Raw genomic sequence first — 23866 nt, forward strand, 5'->3', positions numbered from 1 at the left:
ATGCTCTGCCTCTGAAATCCTTCATTCTTAGTCCTCTTCCTTATCTGTTCTGCCACATTATACTTTGATCCCATTGGCTCTGACCTATCGGCCTAGCCTGTGTCCACCTTTCACAGGCTCTGGCCCAAGGCTGCAGGTAGGATTACCTCATTGCTCTTCTCCAAAATAAGGATCTACCTCTGATGTCATTCCTTTGCATTTCCCAGTCAGGCCATTTCAAACCTGTTACAGCACAGTTACGTTACAGCCGGACACTGGGCTCAGGTTATTTCAGTTCACGGACACATACTGTTGTGCACTGGTTCTTCTACCGTATCAAAGAGCATCCCACAAATAACCTCTTGTTTGGAAATGATCTCTGATTTGGCAGATTATCAGTAGGGCCTTGTTATGTCCGCTTTCAATTCCTTTAATCCAGCAAGAGTTCATTCACAAAATGGTGGTCACACGAACAGTTTCACAAAACGACAGCCTCCACTTCTTCCACCACAAAGCCAGAACGAAGACATTTGTTGTGTCTACTCGTCCACTGTCCTCCACCCGTTCCAGCCAGCTGTTTGTGGATTTTTAATTTCTTCAGGCCAACACGGTTTATCCCCACGGCAACCCTGGCTTCACCCTCCCAGATAATTCCCTTTGCCCTCTCCATCCTCACTGTCTGGCCCCTCTCTGCTTAAAAGTAACTTGTTTTCTCTCTTTCCCAGTTCTATTGAAGGGTCTCTGACCTGAACCATTGACTCTGTCTCTCTCTCTCTCTCCACATCTGCTGCCTGACCCTCTGAGTGTTTTCAGCATCGTCTGTGCTCTGTCCTGGCAACCACACTGGTGTCTGGTCTCATTGTCAGCCTGTGGGTAGGCACCCCTCATCATCACAGCCTCTCTCATCACCGCAGGACTGACAGCTGTCAGTCAGCTCAGACACACCACACCCCAGCCCTTACTTTCCCACTCTCCCATCCTCACTCAATGTTCCCCGCTCTTGCGCAGTTACACATGGCTGGGTCTCTGCGATTCCCTGCTCCATATTGTGAGCGATTTTGGGCCCGTATCTAAGGAAGGACGTGCTGGCCCTGGAGACGGTCCAGGGGAGGTTCACAAGAATGATCCTGGGAACGAAAGGTTTAACATATGAGGAGCGTCTGATGTCCCTGGGCCTGTACTCCATGGAGTTCAGAAGGACGAGGGGGGGAACTCATTGAAACCCGCCGCATCCTGAAAGGCCTGGATAGAGTGGACGTGGAGAGGATGTTTTCATCAGGAGGAGAGTCCAGGATCCGAGGGCACAGCCTCAGAATCTTTAGAACTGAGATGAGGAGGAATTTCTTCAGCCAGAAGGTGGTGAATCTGTGGAATTTGTTGCGACAGAGGGCTGTCACAAACGGTGTATGTTAAGCTTGGTTAAAAGGCGTCTGGGATAAGGGTGTCCTGACCCCTCTGACCCTGGGAAACTACCCTCTTGATGCAAGGATTGCTGTTCCCCTAGGTAACATTTTAAAATGTTTTGTGTTTCCTGTTTTTAATATTGTTGCATTTCAGTGTCCACCTTAAACCATGTACATGGTCCTTATCCTGCTCCCTGTAAAATGTTGAAGTTAGAGCTTCTTACTCCCTGATTCGCCGGCGGAGTGAATTCTTCTGTCCGCCTGGTGTACAGAGGGCAGCAGGTCACAGCACGACGGGGGACGGGGCATCTCATGACGACAGCTGACATAACCTTTGGGGGGGGGCAGGTCCACTCAGAGTCTGTGGAGACCCTCCTTGGCCTCATCTCTCTGCACCCCCGCTGGCCTGACCATGCTCCTTGGAACCACTCAAACAAACACAGAAGGTTCACTGAATGGGAAAAGGCCACGCAGCCCAGTGTCCGTGCTGGCTCTACTGACAATGGTTGGCCAGTCCCTGGATCTGGCCTCTCTGGGCCTGTACTCAATGGAGTTCAGAAGGATGAGGGGGAATCTCATTGAAACCTACCGGACTCTGAAAGGCCTGGATAGAGTGGACGTGGAGAGGATGTTTCCATCAGTGGGAGAGTCCAGGATCCGAGGGCAAAGCCTCGGAATGAAGGGACGTCCCTCTAGAACTGAGATGAGGAGGAATTTCTTCAGCCAGAGGGCGGTGAATCTGTGGAATTCGTTGCCACAGGGGACTGTGGAGGCCAAGTCACTGGGAGTATTTAAGGCAGAGATTGATGGGTTCTTGATCAGTCCGGGGGTTAAGGGTTACCGGGAGAAGGAGGAGAATGGAGTTGAAAAAATATCAGGCACAATTGAATGGTGGAGCAGACTCGATGGGCCGAGTGGCCTGATTCTGCCCCTGTATCTTACGGTCTCTTGCGCCTGCCTAAATTTGCTGAAGGCTTTGGACCAGACTGGAGATGTGATCGGTGCAAATGATTAGAAACCGAGTTAGGAGAAAACCAATCATATTGTTTAATTCAGCAAACATTGGAGAAGTGATCACTTCTGTAAAACGCAGCAACATTCAGAGGTGTTAGGTGTGAAGCAAAACATCACACACGGCAACTGCTCGAAAAGATCCCTGAGGCACATAAATTAGTGTCTGAGCACACACACGCAAGGACACATACATGCACAGACACACACTCACGGTCACACGCACGGACACACACAGACACACACATGCACACATGGACACACGCACGGACACACATACCCACACATGGACAAACACACGAACAGGGACACACATGCAGACACACGCACATGGAGACACACGCAGACACACACACGGACACATACACACATGAAGACACACACATGGACACACAGACACACGTGCAGACACATGCACACAGAGACACACACACACATACATGGAGACACACACATGCACGGACACACACACACGGACACGGACGACACCATCTCCAGGTGTCCTGGGCTGTGCACAGACAACTTTTCACGGGGCAGGGTGAGGAGTTGAGCTGGATTAACAAACCCCCTCCAAAAGAGGGGTTAATGGAAATGATATCAGTATTCCTGCAACATGGGAGGGGATCAAGGAATTCTGGGCAGCGTTATATTGATTAGAAGGGAGTCAGTGGGAGTGGGATACTGGAAACCTAGAGGGAACAGAGATTGGGTAGGCGGATCAATGCAGTCAGGATCGTGGAATCAGGGGGCTGATTGAGAAAGGTCAACTTGGAATCGCCCTTGGATTTTCTCCCTGTGGAGGGAAGGAGAGAGAGGGGAGCGGCTGGAATGGTCAGTTGTCCAGCTGGCACAGAAGGGCCACTCCCCGCAGCACCCAGTGACTGGCAGGCAGGGCGGTGGGAAGACTGACAGCAATGACAAAGTTGGAGGAGAGTCCGGTGGTGGAGAGGGAGCCTGCCCGCCGAGAGGTCCTGTACAGGGGACACTCGTAATGCTGCTCCCCTGTCACAGGACTCTCCACCAGACCGGACCATCCCTCTTGGTTGTCAATCTGAAATGAGAAAAAAATGTTTTTAACCACACACACACTCGCATCAAATATTACTTCTTTTCCCCTTTTCCAAAGGTGGTGGGTTCAGTGATTGCAGAATCACAGTTATACAACATTACAGTACTTCACGATACACAGTGTTTACAGTTTCAAATTACCACACGGTCATCACCATCCAGAACCTACTCGAGCCCCTCTGGCCCCAACCGGTCCCGGAAAGCCCCCAATGTACCCGGGAATACCGCGTGCTCCCTCTCCAAGGACACCCGTGTGCACATGTAAGCCCGGAAGACGGGCAGGCAGGCGGACTGGCCGGAACCCTCGGCCGCTCGCCACCGGGACGCATGGATGGCCTGCTTGGCCAGGCCCAGCAGAAGACCGACTAGGAGATCCCCTGCGTGACCCGCCCCACGCCACACCGGGTGACCGTAAATCAGCAGCGTCGGGCTGAAGTGCTGCCAGAACTTGAGCAGCAGCCCCTTCAGATAGGCGAAGAGGGGCTGCAACCTCTCGAACTCCATATATACGTGATACACCATCTCCTCCCGGCCGCAGAAATGACAGGCAGCCGGAGAGTCTGTAAACCAACTGGAGAGCTGCTCTGTGCAACGCTCTCCACCCCAGGTCCCCAGTGTAAAGGGGGAGGACTCTCGCGTAAAGATACCCCCACTGGGGACCCCCCTTACTGCTGGATGGTACGACGGACCACCACGGTGTGTCTGGCCGGCAGATGAGGGCGAGGAAGTGTACAGTGCGTGGGAGCAGCCCGTACAAGAACCGCCTCAGCGCATTGCGACACGGTGCAGTGGCCATCTCTGGCTCATGTTGTGTGGGACCAGCTCCCGAGAGAGATTTCGGACCTTGGTCCGATGAGTAACTCCAGCTGAACCGGGTTAGAACAGTTGGGGTCACCAAGAATCTACAAGTCAGGGTGACCTGCCACTGGGCCGGACACTGACCTTTCACCTCTGGGTAAAAGGTCATATCCAGAACAACCGCAGGGCTTAAACACACTCGCACCTGTCAAAGGGGGCTGGGTACCAGTGCTCAGGTGCTGTTGGTGATGATCCATCCCTGGGGCAGGCTCAGTGCAGATCCTGGACCCACCCCTGTCTGACCGGATGGTCCCACCACAGTACGATCACAGGCCTCACCTTGACAGGCAGGAAGTGCACTGGGGGAGCTCTGCAGAACCTCTGACCCACACTGGAGTCCGCCAGTGTCTCTGCGTGGGGGTCCCAGCACGCACCGTCCAAGTAAAAACCGAACAGCACGGCCCCATCGTCTGGAGCCACTCCACCCTGAGAGCAGAACATCGCCTGAAGACAATCGTGTGGAATGGCACACACCCTGCCCGTCACACCCTGCCCCATGTACACCACCTACCCCCATCCCCGTCACACCCTGCCCTGCGTACACACCGTCAGCCCCCCATCCCCGTCACACCCTGTCCCGCGTACACGCCGTCACCCCCCATCCCCGTCACACCCATCCTTACAGACAGCGGCGGGAATTGAACCCGACTCACTGGCGCTGTAACAGCGTTACACTAACCCCTACACTACCATGCCTGCTGATTCAGAGGGGATCTGAGGGTGACCTTCTTCAGCCAGACAGTGTCGAGTACCTGGTACACACTGCCGGAGAGAGTAGAGGAGGCTGGGTCGCTGACAGCGTTTAAGAAGTGTCTGGATGAACACTTAAATCACTAGGGTAGAGAGGGGGACGGACCAAGCGCTGGGAGATGGGATTAGTGGAGAAGGTTCCCCACTGGTCAGCATGGACGAGTTGGGCCAAACAGCCTGTTCCCTTGCTGCACGATTCTCTGAACCCTGTGAGACTCCAGATGTGCCCACGGCGGTGCGGTGAGGTTCCCTCCTGCACCCACCTTCCAGTCGTTTGTCCAGGGATTGGATCTGTGCTTCGTGGGGTTGGGGTAGTCCTCAGTGTCCTCACTGAAGGGCAGGATGTGGAAGCGGAAGGTGACGGAATCCACGGACACCCCATGTTTCCGGGCATGGTTCTGTAACAGAGCCGTCAGGAATCCTGCAATGGATGGTCATCAGTTTCAAACCAGGACAACAACTTCGCTTCAGCAACTCACGGCCGGAGGAGTCTCAGTCCAGGGGTCAACGCCTAGTCTGTGGGTCAACATCCCAGAGCCCACTCCAGGGGTCAACGTCCTGTCCCAGACCCACTCCAGTGTCCACGTCCAGTCCCGGTGTGTGGGTGAGTGGTGGGGGAGTTGATGGGTACGTGGGGAGTACAAAATGAGTTCGGGCAGGATTAGTCAGTGGTTGGCGCGGACCCAGTGGGCTGTGTGACTCTCAGCTGCACAAGGGGGGTGTCCGAGGGCAGCAGTGGTCAGGGACCTGACGGTGAGGGGAAGGGACTGCTGCTTCTGTGGATATGACTCCAGAAGGGTGCGTTGTCTCCCTGCTGCCAGGGTCCAGGATGTGACAGAACGGTTGCAGGGCAGTCTAAACGGGGAGGGGAATGGGTCGGGGGTGGTGGTCCATGCTGGTACAAATGACGTGGGTGAAAGGGGGGATAAGGTGCTGCAACGTGATTGGCCGAGCTCGGCTGCAGATTGAGGAGCAGGTTGCAATCTCTGGGTCACGGCTGGGCTCGTGTGCCGGTGAGTTACAGGGATCGATGGAGAGCTCAGCTGAACATGGGGTTGAAGGGTCGGTGCAGGAGGGAGGGAGGGCTTTGGATTCTGGATCACAGGGACCTGCTGGGGAAGGTGGGACCTGTACATGCCGGATGGGTTGCACCTGATCCAGAAAGGCTCCTACATCCCATCTGGGAATGTCACTGGGTCTTCACCTGGAAATGTGAACTGTCTCTCCTCCAACAGACGCAGCCGGACCTGCTGATGTCCAGCATCTGCAATGGTTGCGATTTTCAGTTTCCTCATGTTGTTGGAGAGAGTTTAAACCCCTGGACCAGTGCAGGTGTCATCATCCTGTCCCCGTCACAGGTCCAGTGTCAGTGGCTTACCCTGTACACTCGTTAGTGGCCAGTCCCGATACAGGAGTCCAAGGTCAGTCCACAGATGTCAGTGCCTGGCCCCTGTCCCAGTGTCAGTGCCCAGCCCCTGTCCCAGTGTCAGTGCCCGGCCCCTGTCCCAGCGTCAGTGCTCAGCCCCTGTCCCAGTGTCAGTGCCCGGCCCCTGTCCCAGTGTCAGTGCCCGGCCCCTGTCCCAGTGTCAGTGCCCATCCCCTGTCCCAGTGTCAGTGCCCATCCCCTGTCCCAGTGTCAGTGCCCATCCCCTGTCCCAGTGTCAGTGCTCAGCCCCTGCCCCAATGTCAGTGCCCGGTTCCTGTCCCAGTGTCAGTGTCCAGCCCCTGTCCCAGTGTCAGTGCCCAGTCCTAGTCCCAGTGTCCAGTCCCAGTGTCAATGCCCAGCCCCTGTCCCAGTGTCCAGTCCCAGTGTCAGTGCTCAGCCCCTGCCCCAGTGTCAGTGCCCGGTTCCTGTCCCAGTGTCAGTGTCCAGCCCCTGTCCCAGTGTCAGGGTCCAGCCCCTGTCCCAGTGTCAGTGTCCAGTCCCAGTGTCAATGCCCAGCCCCTGTCCCAGTATCAGTGCCCGGTCCCAGTCCCGGTCCCAGTGTCCAGTCCCAGTGTCAGTGTCCAGCCCCTGTCCCAGTGTCAGTGCTCGGTCCCAGTCCCAGTGTCAGTGCCCAGTCCCAGTGTCAATGCCCAGCCCCAGTCCCAGTGTCAATGCCCAACCCCTGTCCCAGTGTCAGTGCCCTGTTCCTGTCCCAGAACATGTGTCAGTTCCTCACCCTGCGGACAGAAGAATGCTGAAAGCCAGAAGGCCGATGGGTCGATGTTACAGATCTGCTGGGTTACGTTTCGCTGGGACGCAGGTTTCTCCTGAACAGCTGCAATCCTGTGGTGTGGAGAGGGTTCGTACATCTGAATCACACCGAGAGCGTTGATACCCCAGGCTACAGTTCAATTAATATTTAGGGGGGCCAAAGTATTGTCAAATACTAGAGGACGTGCATTTAAAGTGAGGGGAGAAAGTTTAATGGAGATGGCAGGATGCACAGCATTGATGTACAGAGGGATCTCGGGATCCAAGTCCATTGCTCCCTGAAAGTGGCTACGCAGGTAGATAGGGTGGTAAAGAAGGCGTATGGCATGCCTGCCTTCACTGTGCAGGGCACTGAGTACAAGAGCAAGGAATCATGTTGCAGCTGTATAAAACTTTGGTTAGGTGGCATTTAGAGTATTGTGTGCAGTTCTGGTCGCCCCATTACAGGAAGGATGTGGAGGCTTTGGAGAGGGTGCAGAAGAGGTTCACCAGGATGCTGCCTGGATTAGAGGGCATGAGCTATAAGGAGAGGTTGGACAAACTTGGGCTGTTTCCTCTGGAGCGGCAGAGGCTGAGGGGAGACCTGATAGGAGTTTATAAAATTATAAGAGGCAGAGATAGGGTAGACAGCCAGAGTCTTTTTCCCAGGGTAGAAAGGTCAAGAAGTAGAGGACATGCATTTAAGGTGAGAGGGGGAAAGTTTAAAGGAGGTGTGTGAGGCAAGGTTTTCTTACACAGAGAGTGGTGGGTGCCTGGAATGTGCTGCCAGGGGTGGGGGTGGAGGCAGATACGATAGTGGCGTTTAAGAGGCTGTTAGATAGGCACATGAATGTGCAGGGAGTGGAGGGATGTGGATCATATGCAGGCAGAAGCGACTTAGTTTCATTGTGTTCAGCGCAGACACCGTGGGCTGTACTGTTGCATGTTTTATGTTCTACGTTGTAAGGATGACTGGACGTGGGCCGTTTGACCTTGTGGGGTTGGTGTTTGGGGGTCGGCCAGTGTCCTGGGGCCAGGTTCTGTACTTGAAGAGCTGGGACCTACAGGGCTATGGAATTCGTGGACGTGCCTGGAAGAAGGGCTGCTGAAAGACCCTGGGATTGCGTTCCTCTTACCTCTGCTGAGCACCTGCCACAAACTGCACTGACCAGCTCCTGAAGAAGTTCACACGATCAATGAGGTCATCGATCCACGACCCAAGGGGCTTGCATGATTCGTATGAATGGAGCTGGGTGGAAGGATACACGGCGGTGAACGCCAGATCAAAAAGAGTCCCGCACAGATTTTATCAGTTTGTCTATTTTTGGTGAAGACATTCCTGATGCTATCAGTTGGGAAGTATCTGGCTCCCTGTGATTCTCGCCACAGGAGAACCAATGCTAAAAATACAGCGTAATGCTGGGTATAATCAGCTACAACTGTTCCATCCATCACACTGAAAGGTTCCCACAACCCTTACCCTTCAGAGCACCAGCAAGATGCACATGGATGAAGAACAGGCCCCGTACATCGTGTGAAGTTACTTGTTCAATCACAGAGTTATACAGCACTGAGACAGGCCCTTCAGCCCAACTCCTCCATGCTGACCAAGGTGCCAATCTAAGCTAGTCCCATTTGCCCACGTTTGGCTCATATCCCTCTAAACCTTTCCTATCCATGGACCTGTCCAAGTGTCTTTTAAATATTGTAATTGTACCCGCCTCAACCACTTCCTCTGGCAGCTCCTTCCACACACTCACCACCTTCTGTGTGAAGAAGTTGCCCCTCAGGTCCCTTTTAAATCTTTTCCCTCTCACCCTAAACCTATGCCCCCTAGTTTTTGATCCCCTTTACCTGGGAAAAAGACTGTGTGCATTCACCCTATCTGTGACCTTCATGATTTTATACACCTCTCTTAGGTCACCCACCGCACCCCCCGCTCCCCCCCAGTCTCCTCCGCTCCAAGGAATAAAGTCCTTGCCTGCCCAACCTCTCCCTATGACCCAGGCCCTCGAGTCCTGGCAACATCCTCGTAAACCTTCTCTGTGCTCTTTCCAGCTTAATGCTCGTACCCCCAGAGCTCCCTGTTCCTCCATCCCACCGTTTCTCAGCCGTGCACACAGCCATGGCCAAGAAAGCTCACCAGCGCCTCTACTTCCTCGGGAGGCTAAAGAACTTTGGTGTGTCCTTTGACCCTCACCGATTTTTACCGATGCACCACAGAAAGCATCCTATCTAGATGCATCACAGCTTGGTACAGCAACTGCTCTGCCCGGGACCGCAAGAAACTGCAGAGAGCTGCGGACACAGCCCAGCGCATCACGGAAATCAGCCTCCCCTCCATGGACTCTGTCTACACCTCTTGCTGCCTCGGTAAAGTAGGCAACATAATCAAAGACCCCACCCACCCCGAACATTCTCTCTTCTCCCCCTTCCCATTGGGCAGAAGATGCAAAAGCCTGAAAGCACGTACTATCAGGCTCAAGGACAGCTTCTATCCCGCTGTTATAAGACTATTGAACGGTTCCCTAGTACAATAAGATGGACTCTTGACCTCACAATCTAGCTTGTTATGACCTTGCACCTTATTGTCTGCCTGCACTGCACTTTCTCTGTAACTGTAGCACTTTATTCTGCATTCTGTTATTGTTTTCCCTTGTACTACCTCAATGTACTGATGTGATGAAATGACCTGACTGGATCGCATGCAAAACAAAGTTTTCACTGTACCTCGGTACATGTGACAATAATAAACCAATTTACCCATTTACCTGCCAAAGTCTGGGCATCCTCAGGCTGAGGAAGGAGTTATACATCTCCTCCAGCATTTCGGTCAAGATGATCTGCCCCTTCACCCCATGGCACAGGGAGCGCAAGGAGGAACTGACCACCCGCAGCAGCTGGTTGAAGCAATCGATCTCATGCCGCAACACCGTCAGCAATGCCGAGTTTGCCAAGCAATCGAATCCTGGTGAAGGTGGAGGGATAGGGAGGGTGAGGAAACAGTAACTCCAGGGAACGGGGGCAGTGGGGAACAGTTGGGGGGGGTGCCATCCCACCTGTCAAAATCCCTCAGGATTTATGTGTCGGTCAAGTCCCGTCTCACTCCTCTAAAGGCCAGCCTGTCCAACCTTTCCTCACAGGGCAAGCCCATTCTGGGTATCAGCCCACTAAACCTTGTCTGACCTGCTTCCAACACATCTACATCCTTCCTGAGGTAAGCAGAGGACACTGTACACAATTCTCCAGATATGATCTCAACAATGCCCCAAATAATGGAAGCATAGGCTGCTTTTTTTGTGTAAAATCTCTCAGCAAGAAACAATAATGTTCTGTTGGCTCTCCTAACGACTTTCTGTACCTGCAGACTAGCCTTGGGTGAATCATGAGGTAGGACCCCTGGATCCTCTGCATCTCAGAGCTCAGAAGTCCCTCACCACTGAGATAAAATGCTTTTAATTTTTCCTGCTTGAATGGGCAATTTCACATTTTCCCACATTGTCCTCCATTTCTTGGACTTTTGCCCACTCACTCAACTATCTACATCCCTTTGGAAGTGCTCCTGCCTCAGCTCCAGGAGCACTGGTTTGATCCTGATCTCGGGCACTGTCTGTGTGGAGTTTGCACGTTCTCCCTGTGACTGCGTGGGTTTCTCCCAGGTGCTCCAGTTTGCTCCCACAATCCCATATCCCACATTCCTCCAACCACGTGGACGCAGTGGCCAAGAAAGCTCACCAGCACCTCTACTTCCTCAGGATGCTGAGGAAATTCAGCATGTCCCTGATGATTTTTACCAACTTTTATAGTTGCACCACAGAAAGCATCCCATCCGGATGCATTACGGCTTGGTATGGCAACTACTCTGCCCAAGACCATAAGAAATAGCAGAGAGTTGTGGACACAGCTCAGCACATCACGCAAAGTAGCCTCACCTCCAGTGACTCCGTCTACACTTCTTGCTGCCTCGGGAAAGCAGGCAACATAATCAAGGGTCCCTCCCACCCCGGACATTCTCTCTTCTCCCCTCTCCTGTTGGGCAGAAGGTACAAAAGCTTGAGAACATATACCACCAGGCTCAAGGACAGCTTCTATCCCACTATTATAAGACTCTTGAACAGACTTCTCAAATGCTAAAGATGAAGGGTTGATCTCCAATCTACCTCATCGTGGCCCTTGCACTTTATTTGTCTGCCTGCACTGCACTTTCTCTGTAGCTGCAATACTATATTCTGCACTCTGTTTTTCGTTTTACTACCTCGATGTACTTGTGTATGTGTTGATCTGTCTGGATGGCATGCAAACAAAAGTTTTTCGCTGTATCTTGGTACATGTGACAATAATAAACCAATCTCCAACATTGAAAGTCAAGGGTAGGTAGTTGGTTTCATGTTGGAGATGGTCATTGCCTGGCACCTTTGTCCATTACTATACTTGTCCTTCCTCCATACCCTGAGACTGTGCCCCCTTGGTCCAACCCCTGTCCCAGCCGGGGGAAATTTCCTCCGTGCCCAGCCTGTCAGAACCGTGCTGTTCCTATGTGCGAGGCTGAGGACAGCATCAGTGTGGAGGACACAAGGCACAGCCTCACCTTTGACAGATGCCACGTGCGATGCCCAGCTGGGGGACGCCAACAAGTGGGCCAGGTCTGTCGTGTTGCCCTCCGATCCGTGAATGCCCTCCACCGTTCTGGGCAGCTTCCTGAGGATTCCTTCCGCCTTCTCCAGCACTATTTCATCCTGGCTGCGCTGCTCTCTAAAAGTAACAAGCAGAGTCTGGAAACACTGTTTCCTGGCTTGGAGTGTGCACAACTGATAAACCACCCACTTGGTGAGATAGTGGCAATGGGCAATGGCCAGTAACTGGAGCACTGGCCAATGGTTGTTCAGGGACCACGGTTACAGTCCGTCATGGGGATATTGGACCCACATGTGGCTGGCAACACCGGCCCATGTTGTGGCTCACTCACTGTCCCTCAACGGAAGGGATTTAGAGTTGGGTCTTTAACCTTTAAGGGTGGCAGACTTCCTTCCTTGAAGGACATTGGTGAACCAGATGGTGTTTTACACAGATCTATGCTAGCTTTTATCTGTCATTGTGGAAATTGCCAACTTCCATGCTGGGGTTTGAACTTGTGTCTTTGGATCAAAGCTCTGACTAGTCCAGCAACTTAGTTGCAATGGTAGAGGACCCTGTGGTCAATGATCTGTACAGGATCACCAGTTAATAGTCCATAGCTGTCCATTGGTTGATGGTCTGTAAAGGGCTGTCATTTAATATTTGGCAACAGGGACATTAGTTAGTAGTCAGCAATGGGCCGGTGGTTAATGATCAGGTAGTAGGGACAAGAACTGGGGGCAGTGGAGGAGAGAACGAGAGGGAAGTTCTGTGAAAGGGCAGATCATGGGAGTGATTAAATGATCGAAGGGATGATGGTGAAAGGCCAAAGGGGTAATAATGGAGCAAGCAAAGGAAGAAAAGACGGCTCTAGAGGAAGTCTTGGTGGGGACAGCGGTTGTTGAACTCAGTGGGTCTGCACCTGCCTGATCCAACGATGAGCTGCTCTTCCCTGGGCTTGCATTGAGCTTCGTTGTGTAGCAGGCCGGGGTAGGAGGGGACAGAACTGGAACGGGATGGAGAGTGCACGGTGATTGGAAGTTTGGTTACGTTCTGCAAAGCCATCACACAATCCGTGCCTGGCCCCCCGGTGTGGCAGCCCTGGGAATCGGCTAGGATTTACCCCTCCCTGAGCCTTCACAGTTTATTGAACAGCAGCAGGTGAGCTGGGCACGGTGGACTCCCAACTCACAGCCGTAACCGAGGCTTGGCCACCGATTCCACCCGTGGTGCTGGTGGTGGGACGGAGAGCTGGTGATGGCGATGCTGAGCTGAGCTGACCTGATAGTCTGCACCCCGCTGCTGAGCCTGGGTTCAATGCTCTTGATGGTGGCCATGAAGTCCTTGCCCTGGCTCTCTAGATAAGCCCTCTCTGCGTTGGTGTGCATGCCGAAGATATCCGGAGGGTCGGTGCTGGGCAGAGATTCCACGTACTTTATACACTGCAGCAGGCTCATCTTCTCTGTGACCATCGTGTAAACCTGGCACAGTCAGAACAAGGACAGGAAGAGATTAGGGCTGCAAGTGAAGGCCATTCGACCCATCCACCCTGCTTCTAACCCATACCAAGTCCCATTCACCCGTCACTCCTGTTAGGTAATGCCTTCATTTTAAACCCTGGTTCTCATGTCCCCCAGGTCCCGCCCTCGTGTTCCCTGGTTCACCGAGAACACTGCCGCATGCCTTCAGCTGTGGCCCCGGTACAGCTGCAGTAACCCCAGCCTGCGCTCCGGCCACACCCAGAACCTGCTCACTCAATCCCGGCCCCCTGACACTGAGGGGTGGGGGGGGGGTGAGGGTAAACCCCAGCTACTCTGAAGATGTCTGTACTGACCTGCCCCTGACAGGGGTAACTGAGGTGTCCCCAGCCTTTGATGGGGGTAACTGAGGGTGTCCTCAGCCCCTGGTGGTGGGTGATAGCTGACCTGCCCCTGATGGGGGTAACTGAGGTGTCCCCATCCCCTGGTGGTGGGTCTCCCAGCCCCAATGCTGGGGGTATCTCTGCCAGTGAACAGGGTGGGTGGGTCTGGGCTTTGCTGGGGAGGTCGAGCTCACCCCGTCGGTGGAGAAGCTGAAGCCTTGCTGCAGGATGCCTGGTCTGTAGAACCTGCTCAACATGCTGCTGAGGCACCGCCGGTCCCACTGGTCGGTGACACGGCCTCCGTACACCACCTCCCCGGTCAGGTAGAGCAGGGCTGTCCACGGGATCACTGCTTCGTCTTGCAGGAGGATCTCCAGATTCAGGATGGCCACCTGGCAGCACAGAGCAATGGTGAGGAGACACACAGACACCAGCCATCTCCAGCCTCTTGTACACCCTCCCTCCCACCCACAGCCAGCACTCCAGGCAACCAGCAAATGGCAGTAAAACAAAAGAGCTGAAGTGGGGGGGGTTTTGCAGTGCACACCCTCCTGTCTACACCAACAGTGCTGAGGTCGAGAGGGTTGAGAGCTTCCAAGTTCCTAGGAGTGAACATCACCAGTACAGAGACAACATCACCAACAGCCTGCCCTGGTCCAACCACATCAATGCCACAGCCAAGAAAATGCACATGTGCCTCTAACTTCCTCAGGAGGCTGAAGAAATTCGGCACGTATCCCTTGCCAACCTTTATCAATGCACCGTAGAAAGCATCCTATCCGGATTCATCACGGCTCGGTACGGCAACTGATCTGCCTGGGACCACAAGAAACTGCAGAGAGTTGTGGACACAGCTCAGCGCATCACGGACACCAGCCTCCCCCCCATGGACTCTGTCTACACTTCTCATTGCCTCGGTAAAGCCGACATAATGAAAGACCCCACACACCCCGGACATTCTCTATTCTCCCCTCTTCCATATTCTGTGCCCATCATGATTTTACAAGCCTTGAAAGTGGCCTCTCAGCCTCCTTTGGTCCAGGGAAACAGTCCCAGCCTGTCTAGTCTCTGCTCATAACCCCAGCCCTCCGGTCCCGGCAACATCCTTGTGAATTTTTTCTGCGCCCTCTCCAGATCAATGACATCCTTCCCGTAGCCGGGCGGCCAGAACTGAGCATGATTTAGAGAATACAGTCCCAGTCTCCTTGGTTTCCTCTCACAGGGCAAACCCACCATCCCTGGAAGACCTGACGATACCTTTCCCCTCGTAACCCTTGAATGTGCTTTACTTGTTCCATCTTCCACAGTGAGCCTGAATTGTGCTGTTAACAGCTGAGTTGCAAAGATATTTTGTCACTCGGAGCTGTGTGTACGAACAGTTATCGGCAGTCCTGAGGCAGAATTTCACAAGATCATGAGATTCATCTCAGTGGCAACGTAAAGTTGTCTTTTTGACGTGTGCAATCTCTCTCGTACGTGGCTGGAAACAGATGGAGGTGTTTGCTGTACCTGCTGTGCCAGCTGTTGGACTGCAGCCCGTGCTAATGACAGGCACGCAAAGCAATTTCTGTATAGGGACACCAAAACACATTAGTCAACACAATCTCCCCTTCACTCGTGCTCTCTCCCTTCCTCGTTCTGTCTCATTCCCTTCCCACTCACTCTTCATTGCCCCCCCTTCATGAACTCAATAAAAAATTCCAAAAGAATTAACAAACACAATTTCCTTTTTTAAATCCACGCTCAATCCTATTATTTTCCAAGTGTCCTATTACTACTTCCAATGGCCTGTCCTGGTCCAACCACGTAGATGGCAAGGTCAAGAAAGCTCTCCTGTGCCTCTACTTCCTCGGGAGGCTAAGGAAATTCAGCACGTCCCCTTTGACCCTCACCGATTTTTATCGATGCACCATAGATGCATCGCAGCTTGGGACGGCAACTGCTCTGCCCATGACCCCAAGGAACTGCAGAGAGTTGCGGACACAGCTCAGCACATCGCGGAAACCAGCCTCCCCTCCATGGACTCTGTCTACACTTCTCGCTGCCTCGGTAAAGCAGCCAACATAATCAAAGACCCCACCGACCCCGGACATTCTCTCTTCTCCCCTCTCCCATCGGGCAGAAGATACAAAAGCCCGAAAGCACGTACCACCAGGCTCAAGGACTGCTTCTGTCCTGCTGTTATATGACTATTAAACGGTCCCCTAGTACAATAAGATGGGCTCTTACCTCACAATCTACCTTGTTATGACCTTGCACCTTATTGTCTACCTACACTGCACTTTCTCTGTAACTGCAACACTTTATTCTGCATTCAGTTATTGTTTTCCCTTGTACTACCTCAATGCACTGGTGTAATGATCTGTATGGATGGCATGCAAAACAAAGTTTTTCACTGTACCTCGGTACATGTGACCATAATAAACCAATTTAATAACAGATTTCAGTGGTCCCCCTGACTGATAAAGAACATAGAACACAGAACAGTCCAGCACAGGAACAGGCCCTTTGGCCCACTATGTCTGTGCTGACCATGATACCAATCTAAACTAATCCCATCTGCCTGTTCATGTGCCTGAATAAATGCCTCTTAATGTTGATATTGCATCTGCAGTCAGCACGTCCACATCCTCGAGAGATCTAGAAAGAAGTGTCTGGTCCACATTCAGAGAATGGTCTCAGTAAATACTGCTTTCAACTCATAAGGCAGAGAACCTGTGAAAAGGTGGACCAACAGCTGGAAAGCACAGCCAGGTGTTTTATGGAGCCCTGGGCAGAATGTTGGGCATGGAGGATGGTTCCATCAGCTGAGAACCTGCCTTTTCCTGGAGAGGATCCATTAACCTTCAAACCTACCTCCAAGTCAGAAGAGGTGAATTCGTATGGGAGGTTCCAGCCCAGTGCACCGTACTTGTTCCTCTCCTGGATCACGGCATTGAAGAGGAAGAGGCTGAAGAGCAGCCTCCTCCAGCCCAGCTCTGAGTCCTCCCTCCGGTAGATCCGCTCCGTGACCTCCCCCAAGCTGCTGCTGCCAAAGGCCGTCAGCAGTTTGTTTTTGAGCCCTTTTGGTGGCTCCACCATGACCTTTGACAGAACAGGAGACAAAAGGCAGGATGAAAGAGCTGGTCATTGACTTCAGGGAGCGGGGGAAGAGTTCACACCCCTGTCTGTATCGGTGGTGCTGAGGTGGAGATGGCTGAGAGCTTCATGTTCCCAGGTGTAAGTATCACCAGCGATTTGTCCTGGTTCAACCACGCGGATGCTGTGGCCAAGAAAACACACCAGTGTCTCCACTTCCTCTGGAGGGAAGGAAATTCAGTGTGTCCCCAGTGACCCTCATCTATCCAGATGCATCATAAGTTGGAATGGCAACCGCTCTGCTCAGGGCTGCAAGACACAGCAGAGAGTTGTGAGCAGAGCTCAAGCCTATCACGGAAACCAGCCTCCCCTCCACTGACTCTGCTGCCTCAGGAAAGCAGCTGACATTATAAAGGACCCCTCCCGCCCCGGTCATTCTCTCTTCTCCCCCCTTCTATGGGGCAGAAGACACAAGAGCCTGAGAACATGACCCACCGGGCTCGAGGGCAGCTCTGGGTACTTTCTACCAGTCCCACTACTGCCGGCTAACTGTAGATATGAGCGTCAATGAGGTGTAGGGAACTACGGCCAAGTCCTTACCCTCCATGGAGTCATGTGCACCCCTCCTGTATCCCTCCTCCAACCTCCAGTCACCTCCCCCCCACCGTTGTCACTCGCCCCCCCCACCGTTGTCACCCCCCCCACCGTTGTCACTCGCCCCCCCACCGTTGTCACCCCCCCAACTGTTGTCACTCGCCCCCCCCACCGTTGTCACCCCCCCACCGTTGTCACTTGCCCCCCCCACCGTTGTCACACCCCCCCCACAGTACCTCCATTCTTCACCCTTGGTTCCTCTCTCCCTCTACCCTCTTTTCCTTCACGCTTTCATCTCCTCCACCTCTCCTTAGTGCTCCTTGCACTCCAACCTGCCTCACAGGGTGACCTGCATCCGGTAGTGAACTCGGGCGTACGACACTGCCAGGGGCGGAAACTGACAGCCCGACGGCAACTGCCACTGCCTCTTTCAACCGCTGCACTGATGGGCGAACATCAGTTCACAGCAGTCGTCCAACCTCCCTTTACAGTCCCGAAGAGTCACATTTACAGTGGATGCCAGTGTTCGATGGGACAGTGCAGAGGGAGCTGTATTCTCTATTCACCCCATACTGTCGCTATCCTGGGAGTGTTCCATGGGACAGTGTAGAGGCAGCTTCACTCTATGTCTAGCCTGCACTGTATCTGGCCTGAGAATGTTAAACGAGACACTTTTGAGAGCATGGAATGATTGAAATGTACAGCACGGAAACAGGCCCTTCAGCCCACCTCGTCCGTGCCAACCATGATCCCATTCGCCTGCATCAGGCCCGTATCCCTCTCTGCCTTTCCCATCCAAGTACCTGTCCAAATGCATCTGCCTCATCACCTCCTCTGGAAGCTCATTCCAGACATTCACCACCTTCCGTGTGGACAAACTTACCCCTCAGATCTCCTTTAAATTTCTCCCCTCTCACCTTGAACCGACGCCCTGTAGTTCTAGGCTCCCCTGCCCAGGGAGAAACACTCTGACTATCCGTCCTATTTCTCTCCCTCATAATTTTATAAACCTCGATAAGGTCACACCTCAGCCTCCTACATTCCAGTGAGAACAATCTATCCAATCTCTCCTTATAACTACAGCCCTCTGTTCCATACAACACGCTGGTGAATCTCTATAGCACCACATCCTTCCCATGAAGATCTGATTCTTCACTGAACCAAAACTGCATCAGAAACAAAATGGGGGAAGAGGAAGCTGGAGCCAAGGGACCCCGTCCCGGGACAGGTGAGCTCAGGCCGGGGGAGACCCCATCCCAGGACTGGTGAGCACAAGCCAGGGGAGACCCTGTCCCGGAGCAGGCGAGCACAGGCTGCTGATTTCAGGGCTCAGTGTGTTTCAGGATGTTTAGTGGGTACAGTTATACAGGAATTTCATGTGGAACTTCAACTTGGCCGTAGAATATTGAAAGGATTAGTGACAGGAGCAACATGAATTTACAAAATAACAGTTCATTCGATGAGCGTTGGGTATGGTCACATTTGAGAACCGCCTGTGCCACGTTAGATGAATGATACTGAGGTTCAGGATGGTTTCACTGAGATGTGGTCTGGCACCAAGAGTATGGCCCATAAGGTTTGGGGCTAATGTGCTGGGGTCCTGTGTGAGGGCCTGGGGTAGGGTGAGGATCTGCATCTGGTCTGAGGGTCTGTGTGTAACAGGAACCCCGTGGAACTGGCCTGGCTGGGGTGAGAAGGTTGGATGTAACGGACCCTGTGTACCGAGCCGATGAGAGACTCGTCAATGTTTGTTGGTTCCCGAATTCTACAGATTATGGGTGAGGTGTGTGTGTGTGTGTAACATGCATGTGTGGAACCATCAGTGGGTAGGGCGAGGTGTGTGTGTAATACGGGTGTGTGGAACCATCAGGGGGTAGGGCGAGGTGTGTGTGTAATACGGGTGTGTGGAACCATCAGGGGGTAGGGCGAGGTGTGTGTGTGTAACACGGGTGTGTGGAACCATCAGTGGGTAGGGCGAGGTGTGTGTATAACAGTCTGCATGTCTCACCTTCATCCCATCCTGGAGAATGGAGATGGGAAATGTCTGGTCCGATTTGGAACTCAAGAAGAGCCTGAAGTCGGGGTCCAGATTCACACCTGGTTGTTTGAAACTAACAACATCAACAAAAAGGCAAAGGTTAATATTTCAGTGTGAATATTCAGGGAGAAGGGGCGGGACAAAGGGAAGGGAGGTGGGAGAACGGGAGGAGTTGGAGTAACAGAGACACAGGAGGTGAGGAAGAAGCTTGTGGTCAGGGTGTGGACCCGGGGGGCAGTACAGCCCAAGTCCAAAACCAGCTCAGTGCCCCTGAGAGACTCATCAGGAGCAGACACAACAGAAACAACCAGAGCTGTGCCCTCAACAAGTCAGGGGACAGATCCCAAATCAGTATGTTCCCTGAATACACACCCGAAATCAGGCCCAAATCAGCACACTCCCCCATAGTGCATAAATGAGTGTGCACACTAAATCAGCACACTCCCCCAGATTAGTGTGAGCAGAGATAAAATGAGAGAATGTTGGAAGAACTCAGAAGGTGAGGCAGCAAAGGGAGGCAGGCTTCAGTTACGTCAGTTGTGATCTTATTACACATTGGAGGAGACTTGGATTATTCCTGTTCCTCAGTATGTTTGTGTGTTCAGTGTGGACTCACACGAGATAACATATATCAGTGTCCACGTGTGTGATGTACCAGTAAACCCGATACACTCCCACAAATCAGAGCACACAGCAGGACTGCTCCGCTCGGTGCACACACCTCGGTCAGCTGACGGGTTGCCTCTCGGGCTGGGTACCCAGCAGGCTGAGCCGGTGAGGTGGTAAATGTTTCAGGGACGCACAGACTCCAGTGCTGGAGTACACATCTGCAGGGGGGTTCTACATGGGGGCATCTGCACCAAAGGATGCATTGAACACGTCTTGGGGTTGTGGACACAGGGATGGAGTTCCTTCTACACACAGGGACCCAGTGCACCACCCAAAGGCCAACTCACGATTCCACAACAGCCTGCAGAGTCGGCATGAAGGAGGCAGCCAGGTGGCAGTTCTGCAGGAAGACCCAGCGCCCCTTTTGGGCCTGAGCCTTGTGGATCAGCTCTTCAGCAACCAGCCCCTGCCCCTGGCCCAGGGACACCACGTCCAGGTGGGCTGTACTCCCCCGCAGCTCCTTGGCCAACCTTAGCACCTGGGTGATGGGGTCTGTGCCTGTTGTGACAAAACACAGCATCGGGTTAGCCCTGCCTTACAGGTGAAATAAAGCAATCATTTTACATCGTGCCAGCAGCATAACCCAAGGAGCAGACAAACTGACTCAGGATTTCATCTCCCTGCTCCCTGCCACCCCAGCTCTCCACGGGCTGGCTCCACTCCCAGAGGCAGCAGCAGGCAGGTGGCCTTTGTCCACACCACACCAGGGATAATCCCTGACCAGCCCAGTCCCTCAATGTCCCTGCGCCCAGGTCTTACATCCCAACTCCAGCCATGGGTGTTGGCATCATCACCCTCGTGACACCTCCACAGGGTCCGGGTGGACAACCCGACACAGGGGATGGACAGTAGTGGGGGAGCACAGTGTTTCTGGGGGGTAGGACTGATGGGAGGGGTTCAGGAAATGTTTCACTGTTCAAAGGGCAGCGATAACGGAGCTCTGCACTGTGGGAGGGGCGGTACTGAGGGGGGTCCCCTGTAGAGGTCTCTATATGCGGGAGTCCTCCCCCTTTACATCGGGGACCTGGGGGGGGGGGGTAGGGTGCTGCACTGGGTGGTTTCTGAGCCGGTTCACTGACACCCCGGCCGCCTGTCACTTCTGCGGCCGGGAGGAGACGGTGTACCACGCGTACGTGGAGTGCGCGAGGTCGCAGCCCTTCTTTGCGTATCTGAAGGGGCTGCTGCTCAAGTTCTGGCTGCACTTCAGCCCGACGCTGCTGATCTACGGTCACCCGGTGCGGCGCGGGGCGGGGCGCGCGAAGGATCTCCTGGTGGGTCTTCTGCTGGGCCTGGCCAAGCTGGCCATCCGCGGAACGTGACAGCAAGCAGCTGAGGGTTCCGGCCGGTCCGCCGGCCTGCCCATCTTCCATGCTTACATGCGCGTGCGGGTGTCCTTGGAGAGGGAGCACGCGGTATCCACGGGCACCCTGGGGGAATTCCGCCATCGGTGGCCCCCCCCCCCCCCCCCCCAGGGGAGTGAGTGTGTTGTAGATAGCGATAACGGCATTTTAATCTGACAACGTACATAGTGAGTTTGCTGTAGTTTTGTATCTGTGTGGTTTTTGTGGGGATTATTGCGCTGTATCAGCGGGTTCCACGGGACATTTCCGGAAACAGTTGGCCCCGGAAGGGCCCGAGCGCGTTGATGGTAACGTAAACGGCATTTAACTTGGAAGTGTAAATAGTGTGTTTGGTGTAGTTATGAATATGTGTGTTTTTTTATTGTAGCAGTTGAATAAACTTTTGTATTGTGTGTAAACTGATGGACTGCCAGCCTTGGGTGGGTGGTACCGAGGGAATCCTGTGTGGCTGAAGAGGTGGGACAGAGGGAGCTTTGCTCTGCCAGAGGAGCAGCATCAGTGGGGTGGGACACTGGGGCAGCAGAAAGACCTCCCCATTTCCTCTTCCATTGCCCCTCCCTGATACGCCCGTCCTTCCCTGAGATTGCTTCCCCCTACACCACCCCCCCCGGCTAACCACAGCCACAGGCTGACAGCTTCCTCACCTGCTGACAGAAGAAAGATGAGGGGGGTGGAGGCATCGGTTTCGTCAAACGCGTCCCTGAGGTAGACAGCTGGGCTTGGCAGGAAGTCGGGGCCCAGCTTCTCCTCGACAAACCCGCTCATGGCAGCCGTCAAACACTCCGGCCTCAGGATCTTTATCTGGAACAGAAGGGACAGAGTGACGAGTGGGAGAACACGGACACTCCCTCATTCTCCTGCACGCACCGGTCCGGCCAGACAGAAGGATTCTCCACTACTTTTACATGAAGGTGCACATAAGAAAGCACAACCATCTTCCTTGTATAATTCCAACCACTGGGGTGGTTACAGCAAACCTGAACATAAAAGCACAGAGTGCTGGGGATACTCAGAACCAAAGTCAGAATCAGACATTGTCACTGACACATGACGTGAAGTCTGTTGTTTTGCGGCAGCAGTACACAGTGTAAAGGCATAAAAATCTATAAATTACAAAGATAAATAAACACTGCAAAACAAAAAGAATAACGAGGTGGTGTTCATGGATCGTTCAGAAGTCTGATGGCGGAGGGGAAGAAGCTGTTCCTGAATCGTTGAGTGTGGGTCTTCAGGCTCCTGTACCTCCTCCCCAATGGTAGTAACGAGAAGAGGGCATGACCTGGGTGGTGAGGGGGTCAGGCAGCATCTGTGCAGGTGAAAAGAAAAGGGAAGGACCTAGAGATTACTCCCTGCTGAGGGAGGCGCCTCACACTGCCAGTGTTCGGTGGGCCAGCTCATGTTTTGTGCTTCGTTAGTTTATTTCAGTTCATTGACAGGATGTTGGTGTTGCTGAAAAGGCCAGCAGTTGCTGTGTTGAGTGGGATGAGTACAGGAGCAGGAATTCTCGTTGCCGTGGGAAGTACCGTAAGAATTAGAGCGGGAAGCAGTTTGCTGTTGTTCTTGTTGCTGCAGTGAGTAGATGGGCCTGTTGATCAGCTAATTGGATAATTAGGCAGCAGCTGCCAATAAAAAGAAGTTAGGATCTACAGGTGGGTGGCGGGGCCGATACAATCGGGTCATTCAAGAGTCTCTTAGAGAGGCACATGGATGAAAGAGAAATAGAGGGTTATGGGAGGTGGAGAGGGGGATAGACTGAATGTGGATGTTTATATTGGTCCGTACAACATGGTGGGTTGAAGGGCCTGCACTGTGCTGTTCTATGTTCTATTTACAGTCCACCCCACAACTGCCCTTGACAAGGTGTGGGGTTGGGGGGCGGTGGTGAGTCACCTTCCTGGACTGTTGCTGTCCTGGGGAAAATGCTGCCTTGGTGTTACTGGGGAGGGTTCAGGGATCCGGTGACAATGAAGGGTGGTGACATGTTCCCAAGTTAGGAGGGTGTGTGGCCGGGTGGGGAATCTGCATGTGATGGTGTCCCCACGCACTGGAGGTCCCTTGTCCTCAGCGACCGAGGTTGCAGGTTCGGGAGGTGCTGTTGGAGTAGCCTGGACAGGTAACCTCAGTACACTGACAGATGGTTCAGGCTGCAGCCCCTGTGCACTGGTGGCGGAGGGAGTGAATGGATTGTGGTGCCAGGAGGTGGTGCAATCGGATGCAATCACTGTGTTTAAGAGTGTGGATAAGGTTTATGTAGGTCGGCACAACATGGTGGGCTCTCGAACACACAAGACGTAGAAGGATACAGACCTAATGCAGGCAAATGGGATTGGTGTGGGGCAAATAGCTGGACGTGCATGTAGTGGGCTGAAGGGCCCAATCCTGCGCTGTACAGCTCCGTGACTCACT

At 53.4% G+C, this 23866-nt stretch overlaps 1 protein-coding gene across 1 annotated transcript in view; it reads right to left on the bottom strand.

Moving 5' to 3' along the window:
- Nucleotides 1–3225: 3225 nt before the first annotated feature.
- The window catches only part of LOC127575532 (dynein axonemal heavy chain 6-like), a 277640-nt gene continuing 256999 nt past the window's right edge, over nt 3226–23866 (bottom strand). The window contains exons 67-81 of the mRNA XM_052025464.1: nt 22105–22261; nt 20387–20597; nt 19401–19503; nt 16577–16804; nt 13915–14112; nt 13141–13340; nt 11834–11997; nt 10017–10213; nt 8382–8494; nt 7232–7338; nt 5333–5490; nt 4594–4745; nt 4131–4191; nt 3687–3899; nt 3226–3444 (exon numbers count right to left, since the gene is read on the bottom strand). Of these exons, the coding sequence (XP_051881424.1) occupies nt 3226–3444; nt 3687–3899; nt 4131–4191; nt 4594–4745; nt 5333–5490; nt 7232–7338; nt 8382–8494; nt 10017–10213; nt 11834–11997; nt 13141–13340; nt 13915–14112; nt 16577–16804; nt 19401–19503; nt 20387–20597; nt 22105–22261 (2481 nt within the window). The remainder of the gene's footprint in view (nt 3445–3686; nt 3900–4130; nt 4192–4593; nt 4746–5332; nt 5491–7231; nt 7339–8381; nt 8495–10016; nt 10214–11833; nt 11998–13140; nt 13341–13914; nt 14113–16576; nt 16805–19400; nt 19504–20386; nt 20598–22104; nt 22262–23866) is intronic.

The sequence above is a fragment of the Pristis pectinata genome, chromosome 10 (assembly GCF_009764475.1).
Source record: "Pristis pectinata isolate sPriPec2 chromosome 10, sPriPec2.1.pri, whole genome shotgun sequence".
NCBI lineage: Eukaryota > Metazoa > Chordata > Chondrichthyes > Rhinopristiformes > Pristidae > Pristis > Pristis pectinata.